This window comes from Myxine glutinosa, chromosome 7 (assembly GCF_964187855.1).
Source record: "Myxine glutinosa chromosome 7, kmMyxGlut1.1, whole genome shotgun sequence".
Lineage (NCBI taxonomy): Eukaryota > Metazoa > Chordata > Myxini > Myxiniformes > Myxinidae > Myxine > Myxine glutinosa.
Window position 1 is genome coordinate 60422544 of NC_136267.1, and position 9276 is coordinate 60431819.

At 46.0% G+C, this 9276-nt stretch overlaps 1 protein-coding gene across 21 annotated transcripts in view; it reads right to left on the reverse strand.

The window, feature by feature from the left end:
* Window positions 1–1535: 1535 nt before the first annotated feature.
* Window positions 1536–9276, reverse strand: part of LOC137414453 (growth factor receptor-bound protein 10-like) — a 248558-nt gene continuing 240817 nt past the window's right edge. For all 21 annotated transcript variants that reach the window (XM_078781798.1, XM_078781804.1, XM_078781794.1 and 18 more), the window contains 2 exons: window positions 3456–3549; window positions 1536–2524 (listed from right to left, as the gene is read on the reverse strand). In XM_078781798.1, coding sequence (XP_078637924.1) covers window positions 2378–2524; window positions 3456–3549 — 241 coding nt within the window. In that variant the 3' untranslated portion in view covers window positions 1536–2377. The remainder of the gene's footprint in view (window positions 2525–3455; window positions 3550–9276) is intronic.

Here is a 9276-nt window from a genome sequence, read left to right on the forward strand (position 1 = left end):
CGACATGGACAGAAGAAGCGGCATGGACAGAAGAAGCGGCATGGACACAAAAAGTGGCATGAACAGAAGAAGCGGCATGGACAGAAGAAGCGGCATGGACAGAAGAAGTGGCATGGACAGAAGAAGCGGCATGGACAGAAGAAGCGGCATGGACAGAAGAAGCGGCATGGACAGAAGAAGCGGCATGGACAGAAGAAGCGCCATGGACAGAAGAAGCGACATGGACAGAGGAAGCGGCATAGACAGAAGCGGCATGGACAGAAGAAGCGGCATGGACAGAAGAAGCGGCATGGACAGAAGAAGCGGCATGGATAGAAGAAGCGGCATGGATAGAAGAAGCGGCATGGACAGAAGAAGCGGCATGGACAGAAGAACAACCGAGCGAGAGTCCCTGTCTGCGAGCAGTGGATTGGCAATGGCATGCCGCCGAGAGCCCCATGAGAGCCAGAACGGGAAGTGCAACACGTCCGTGATCGAGCCCACCACTATCGACACTGCAACCATCACATGCAAGCATCATGTGTGGAAAGGTCTTTTTGGCCTCGTCACCTCTTTCCTGTCTTTGTGTACGAGAACATGCGCCGAAGGTAATGGCCGGAATTACACGAGGGATTTGATAGTCACATTGCTCGGTGTTGTCTCGTTCTGTTTAAGTGCTCTTTCTCTCTGTTTCCCTATCCCTTTCAATAATCCCTGTTTTGTTCCCTTCGTTTGAGTGTTGGTTTGGTGTGCAGTACCAGATTTGGACATAGGATCACGGCACGATTAAAGCCCCGAATCTTGTAAATTGGCCCAAAACCTTGTTAGGAGGGCACAAAAGCGGTGGTTCGTCAAGGGTCTTTGCTCGGTCCGCTTCCTTTTGAACTTTCGAACTCACCATAGGTGACAGGCTCTTTGGAGTTACTGTGCTACAAATCCCGAAGAGAATAAACATGTATATTGGCCTTTCCCGACAGATGACGTCACAGTCTCAAATTCTCTGTCACTAATCAAATGGTGACCATCCTTGTGGGAGATTTGACTGTATCCACCCAGATCACCGTTACAACACACACACACACACACACACACACCTATTTGAACCCCCCACCTCCCTTTATGTTACATGAATACCTCTTCCCTCTCCAGACGCCAACATCCTCCCAACCACCTTTTCTTTCTCTCCCCACTCTCCCCTAACCCTACTTTAGTTCAATCTTTAGCTTATATTCTCAATTTAACCATTTTAACCAATTTAACCATTCTATTCCCAATAGCCTATTACTCGTAGCAGTGTTGCGATAAGTTAAACCACGTATAAATCATCCTGCACAATCCCAAGTGGCTAAGCCCATTAAAAGTTGAAATTCACACTTTTCGAGCTTCACCAAATACTGTGAATATTCTCTCTTACACAACGATCTATTGGATGTTCTGTCGATACTGAAATGTGTCACTTGCATCCTACAATGAGAGCACATTGTTATTAACAACTACCGCAACACAGTAAATAAAAGCTCCAAAGCGGTTGGTTTAGGCAAATACAAGAGTCCAACACTGTTAGGAATATATTTAATGAAAACAAAACAAAACAAAAACAAAAACAAAAAAATCCATCTTCTGCAACCAAGACGCATTGCACATTCGTTTCATTCAAACTTCCACAAAGCCAGATTACCAAGATAAACCATGAATACTTGTTATGTGGCCAGCTATCTTGTCTTTAGCATATGAAAGATAAGCAAAATATTATACAACCTCCTGTTGAAAATTTAAAACTTTCCCTATTTAATCATTATACAGTTAGTTTACAAAAATAGTGCCAGATGTACGTACTCGTATATATAATTACAATACAGTGCAGACACCTACCTTGTAAAATCGCCTGTGTTAAGGTTGTTGGTAGTTCTGACTTGTGTTGAATGTGTCTAGCTGTAATTTTCAATCTTGGATAATTGGATGCTCGGTGCCAAAAGCGTCCGGCGAAGGTTCGCCGAATAAACCTCTCGACATGTCGCATGCCAAAAGTAACACGTGGTAAGAATTCTATTTGGTTGGCACTTTTGACCGTCTGAGAATTGAACACTTAAAAAGTGCCAAACAGGAAGGCTCCTGTTGATGAAAAGAGATTATTCAGTGTTGTCATCGTGCATCTCAGATTCCACACGATGTTGGATTGGAGAGAATGGCCAATGGGAGTGCAAGAATAAACACAGCGGAGAACCCCGATTCCTGGACGAGCCGGCCTAAGTTCGGGCCAGGAAGCCATTGCTGCCGTTTATTGGGAAATCTCATTGAAATTAGTCGAGAACTTCATCCGCACCATCTCGAGGAAACAAGAGGCAGCACGTGGGAAATGCAGATCGGGGAATGAGTGCAAGAGAAGAAGAGGTGACGATCAGAGTGTGACACCGGCACAAGGGTGGCTCAAACGGCAGGGGAGCACGCCTCGGTTCAGTTGATGGAACTCTACGAGGCTCAGTAGGTCAGGAAACTTTGTGTGCCCTTCATCAAGGGAGAAGACAGTATGTCCACCATCGTCATGCTGCAGACAGACAGGGAGGGAGAGAGAGAAAGAGAGAGAGAGTTGGGGATAAAACCACCTTTAGAGGCCATTTTTCCCCGCAAGCGGGGGTTGGCCTTTTTCGGGAACCGTGGTTGTTGTTGTTTTTCGGTCCCCTTTTTGAAGCAATGTTTTACGGCCGGATGCCCTTCCTGACGCCAACCCTTTTTGCCGCCTTTAACGACAAACAGGGAATTACCAGCAGTTTATGTTTTCAATCCCACCGAGAGGCCATATCTGGATCCGGACCTGCACCAAAATCGAATTGGCTTGCCTTTGTCACCTAATCAATTCATTCACCAAGTTTTGTAATAACTCGTCTACAACTTTTTGAATTGCCATGCTATATATCTTTTTTTTGACCCCATCTCTCAACAGTGAAGAATTACTTAAAAAGAATTCTCAAATCCGGATTCGGATCTTCACCAAAATCTAATTAATTAATTTGTGCCACACACCCAACCTCTCCACCAGATTTCATCTGAATCCATCCACAACTTTTTGAGATATCCTGTTCACAGTCAGACAGACAGACAGACAGACAGACAGAGACAGACAGACACAGTTGAATACATAACCTCCACCAATCTTAGGTGGCAGATGTAAATATTGGAACTAAAAAGAGACTATAATTGGGATTTTTATCAGAAAAGAAAATATATAGATTGTGAAGTAATTTTCTGTGTTTTTCTAATTTAATTGGAAATACTGTACATTCAATCAACATGGAGCACAATTAGTGATAAGGGCAATGAGTTATTACCAAAATTCTTTCAAATTGCACAACACAAAACTGTCAAATAAAGTAAAAAGAACAATATGAACAAAGCAACTGGGGAAAGAACAAACAACGGGAACACGCTGGATGTTCAAAATGACGGAAGGAGAGATCATTGCGTTCTTCGATGCTCACCGGGAGAATCTGGAAGTGTCGGATTTTCTGATCGTGGCACAGAGAGAGGACGTATGCTCGGTGGTTGCTTTGACAATCTCGCACAAGAAACACTCTGGGGAGGCACGGGGTTGGGTGGGAAGGGAAGGAGTCAAAATGTAATCATGGCAAAAACAAATAGATAACACAGTGCTCCTGTCCTACACACCACCACTTGATAACTTTGATAATAGTTTAAAAGGATGAACGCATCAGGGAAATGTACAACAGTGTTATTTGGAATCTTGCTCCCTCCACCCAACTGCTTTGTCTACTATTTGTTTCAAGGAGAAGAAAAAAACAAAAACATTAGAGTTCACTCGTACGCTTTCTTTTTGGCTCCAAAACTGAAAACTCTTTGCTCCATCGATCTTATTTTGTGAATATTTGAAGGTTTTTTTCCCCCTTTTCTTCTGATAGTATATAAAGGTTATTATAATCTGTTACTGCAATGCTTGATCTGAATTATGCAGTAAAGTGGAAAATAGGATGAGGCACAACGTGATGGGCCAAATGGCCTTTGGAAATCAGACCTCCTTGGTCAACACTGGCACACTCCATGGGGTGAGAATGATATTGTTACGGTTTTCGCCGCCCTTCCTGCCCTTACCAAGGGGAGATTAAGCCCCTTGTCCTTCTTGGGTCGGCGCAACCGAGAGACTTGAATCGCCCCTCCCGTGCAAATGCAAGGTAGGGTTTCGGGACAATTCTCGCACGTACCTAAATACCTGCGCCGCCACGGAAGCGGGGAAGCAAGCCTCGCACGAGCCACGTGTAATTTGGGTACACCAAGCGGATTGCGTACCACGTGGTCCGTGCAGTTACCGTTGGTATTGGAACCCGATTAGAGCGGTTCTATTCGTACCACGCTTAGTCAATGATGGAAGGGACGAGACGGTCGAATAAAGGAAGAACACGATTTAATTATTATTTACACAATGTACAATGATTCGGTAGAAGTACAGAGACACAGAGCAGTCTTAATCAGTCTTATGTTAACCACAGACACGGGTCCGATCACACTCACAGAGGGGAAATGAAAGCAGGATGATGTTCATGCGCTGCCTTGGTCGTCCAGGAACGGCCCCGCCCGGCGTGGCTCTCCCCGGTCACAGCACGTCCCTCGATGAAGGCAAGCAGGCGGTGGAAGGGATCCTTGTAGCGCATCTCTCGAACAAAGGGCAGCAGGCAGGAGGGAAATGTACGCGTCTCTCAGCGCGATTGATTAACGGCGCGCTCTCACTCGCGTAACCCAACAGAGGCTCTGCCTCAAGCTCAACCGAGCGTCCAATTTGGTAAGAGCGCTTATAGCTGGGTTCATGCGCGTCTTCTCTCAGAACTCGTAACTTGCTCAACACTCAACTCTCACAGAACTCTGAACTTGTTCAAGCGCCTCCTTCCACAGAACTGCCTCACTCTCAAGCGCCTCTGCCCAACTTGCAAGCTCACCCCTTCGCAGAACTGCGGTGGGGGCTTCGCACAACGGGTTATATGGCCAACCCCCTTAGCCCTCTCGAATGTTCCAACCACACCCTGTGACGCTGTGCCGCAGCCACTCCCTTCGAGCCCTGATTGGCGGCTCGCGCTTACCGTCAGCTTCTCCTCCGCCCTCATTCGGTCTTGCCTCGATTTGCCAGGCCTGCCTCATGTTAATTTGCGCCAAAAAGCCAAAGGCGGCATAAGGAGGCGTAAGGCGGCATAAGGCAATAGAGGCGGCATAAGTAAGAAAGGAACCTAACTCTCATTATTCTACTCAACACAAAACTAACACAGGAAAAAGACTATGCTCACACATACTAAGAAATAACTGAACTATCGCAAGGCTATGTGTTGTTGTGTGACTAAACTATGAGGGGGAAATTTAACCTTTATTGTACAAACTCAAAACCGCAACAATATTTAGAAATAATAAATAGCACCGCAAAGTGGGAGTAACCCCTCAGCCCATGCATGGTGGAAACCAATTTCAAGATGGCAGCCGTGGCGGCCATATTGAAAATCGCAGCATGCCCATTTTCGAAAGGCACCTTCCTCTACTCAACCCCAACACACACTGCAAAAATGGATTTAATCGCAAAAGCCGTTCTGCTTGAAATTGATGGAAACCAATTTCAAGATGGCTGCCGGGGCGGCAATATTGAAAATCGCAGCGCGCCCATTTTCGAAAAGAACCTTCCTCTATCGAAATATTGAAAATCGCAGAAAAATGTAGTGGTCTGAGAGGAACCTTCCTCTACTCAACCCCAACATACACTGCAAAAATGGATTTAATCGGACAAGCTGTTCTCCTTGAAATTGACGGAAACCAAAAGTTGACAGACGCCCGGACGCCCGGACGACGCCCGTGACGACAATACCCCTGAGCCCAATTTGGGCTGAGGGGTGAAAAAAACCACACATTCAAAGTCTGATGATTCCCTGTCAAATTGGAACACACATTTGGAGGTTTAAGATCTGAAAAGAAAATGAAGCCAGAGTGAATCGGTGTCATTCTCAGCTCCAGTGAAAGCACATGAACATTAGCAATATAATTTCCTTCCAAAAAAACACCATTAAGAAGTAAATTTAGTGAATTTTCAGGTCATTTCCATGGAAAACCACATTGTCATTCCATTAGGGCCTCTGATTGGCTGGGAAATGGAGGTAGCGTAAATATGCACCTCACAAACAATCAGGGACCCCAAAGGCAAAACATGGCTGCCTTTACAAAAGTTTGAAAGTTCATATGTCTACAAAAAGAAGTCTACAGGAAGAGCTAGTTGACAGAGGGGAAGCGACAATATAATGTAGTGGCAGTGGAGCATTGGGACCACAGTAAGATGCAAGCAACAAGGGGAATGAGCAAACAACAAAAGAGCAAGAGGAGTAAAGGAGATGCCTGCCACCTTCTCATTTCATATACAGCCCAATGATGCGGGAGGCATCCTTTGCTTGGGATGGAGCACCCTCTGTAGGTTAGGGCAGGAATTTGAATTTTGACAGTGTCAGTGATAGCTTGCCTATTCTTTGTGAAGGACACTGTGGGATCTTCAACATCTGCCAACTAATGCTTGCAGATGGAACGCCGAGTTTAACATCCATCCAAGGGATGGTGCATACATTAAAGCATATATATATATATACACACTGTACATACTCAAATAAAATAAAACATGTAAAATAAAATAAATTATGGAAATCAAATAAATATGTAAAAGTCCAATCCGATTTGCACCACTTTCACAGATGAATTTGAAGAATGATTTCACATTTAAAGGGAGTAAGAATGTTTCCCAAATTACAGCAAAACCAAGCGAAAAATAACCAGTAAAAAATGTTTATTTACAATTGTGGTCACTTGATAGGTAACATTATCTGAGACTTTTTTTTTTTTTTTTTTTTTTTTTTTTTTTTTGTATACAAGATCGAGGCTCGTGAAAGAGCTAACATTAATCACACAAAAAGACAAACCGACACACAAAACACAAAAAACAAGGGGAGGCGGTAGACAAGATGGGGAGAGAGGGGGAAGGACACAAAAGAGAGGGGGAAGGACACAAACACAACATTTGAGAGCAGGGACATCGGGAGGACTTGGGGGGAGGTGGGAGAGGATTAAAACATATGAACACTGCAAGGACTCTGGGGTGAATTACCGGGGGTAGAAAAGATCAAGGTTTTCGATGGGGGAAGATAAGAGATGGTGGTGAACAGCTGTTTTAAAGACCTGGAGGGAGGAGTGGGATTGAAGGGAGTGGGGGAGTTTGTTCCAGAGGCGGGAGAAAAGGGGAATGAAAGAGTGAAGGTGAGCAGAGAGCCTAGACTTTGGCAGTTTAACCAGAAGAGGGTTGCAGGCAGATCTTGTGCGACCTGAAGGAATATTGGGGGGACAGAGCACAGAGAGAGCTGGGGGAGCAAGGCCGGAGAGGAGTCGGTAGAAGACAGAAAGACCACCAACCTGCCTGCGGTGAGTGAGTGAAAGGCCCTCGGCGTTGACTACATCGCAGGAGATTCCAATGATTCTGAAAGCTTTGGCCTCAACAGCGTGAAGCCGAGCAAGGTGTGAGGCAGGAGCACCAGCCCAGAGGGGGGAACAGTATTCCATTGAGCTGCGGATGAAAGCCTTGTATGTGGTGAGGAGCTCAGGTGTGCCAAGGAAGGACTTCGCACGACGGAGGATGCCCAGTCGGCGACTGGCTTTGGAGGCCAGCTTGGAAATGTGGTTTTCCCAAGAAAGATCATGGCAGATAGTGAGACCCAAAAGCTTGAGCGACAGAACTTCTTTGAGAGGATTGTTGAGAAAGTAGATGGGAGGGTTGTCCAGTCGGTCCTTTCGGAGAGACATTGTAAGAGTGTGAGATTTGTCAGGATTGAAAGACATGTTCCACTTGTTTGACCAGTCTGTGATTTTGTCCAGGTCTGCAGAGAGTGAGGAGGCTGCAGACTGCCGATCTGAGGGATGAGGAATGGAGCGACAGAGAGTAGAGTCGTCAGCAAAGAGATAGAGAGGATTTTCAAGAGAGTCAGAGAGATCATTGATGAAGACCAGAAAAAGCACAGGGCCCAGAACACTACCTTGGGGAACTCCAGCCTGAACAGGAAGAGGAGATGAGAGAAACCCATTCAGGGCCACACGTTGACTACGACCAGAGAGGAAGTCCGCCAGCCATGCGTGGAGATTTCCATGGATACCAAAGGAGGAGAGTTTGGAGAGCAGAGCAGGGTGCCAGACCGTATCGAAGGCACGTGAAATGTCAAGGGAGACAGCTCTAATTTCCTGTTTGGCGTTGAGGACCTCCATCCATTGTTGAGAAAGCAGAAGCAGCATGTCCAGAGTAGAGTGACCAGGTCTGAAACCAAATTGATGATCAGAGATCAAGCCATTGGAGAAGAGGAAAGATTTAATATCTGAAGCAATGATGGATTCCATGACTTTGCTGATAATTGGGAGAAGGCTGATTGGTCTGTAGTTGCTGGGATCTGTTTTTGCACCTTTTTTGTGCAAAGCGGTGATGTTGGCTGATTTCCAAGCAGATGGCAGATGACCTTGAGCAAAAGAGAGGGTGAAGAGAACAGAAAGAGGGAGTGAAAGTGCAGAAGAACATGATTTTAGGACCCGTGGGCTGATGCCGTCAGGACCAGTTGCAGAATCAGAGTCGAGGGTTGCCAGAAACGTTTCCACCTTGTCAGGAGGAAAGGACACAGAGTCCAGGAGCAGCTGGGTACGACTGGGTACGGTGGGTACAGAGAGGGATGGGTTTGGGACACAAGATTTAGAGGCAAACACAGAGTTGAGGCATTCAGCTTTTTCACGTGCGGAGTCAGCCGTTAAGCCGTTTGAGGTGAGGGAGGGGATGGAGGGGGAACAAACACCAGAAACAGATTTGACCAGACGCCACCAGGATTTGGAAGAGGGAGACAGATAAGAGAGTTCGGTCTTGAGAATGGTGAGATATTGTTTCCTGGCTCTCCTGAGGGTGGACACACACTTGTTTCGGGCTTTGTGAAAGGAAATGAGATTTCCTTCCGTTGGATTTGCTTTCCAGGAGACGAAAGCAAGTTGTTTCAGGGCAACAGCCTCACCACAAGATTCCGTGTACCATGGACGGGAGGAAGGGTATGACAACTGAAGACGAGATGGTATAAATCTGTGCATGAGAGAGAGCAATTTACTTTGAAAGAATTCCCAGGATGAGTTGATGTCAGAGGCGGTAGAGATGGGAGACCAGTCCAGATGATTGATGACTGCTTGAAGACCGTGCCAGTTGGCCTGAGTGAAATGCCAGACTCGTCGACGCTGAGGAGGCTCTCTGAGAATGGTCAG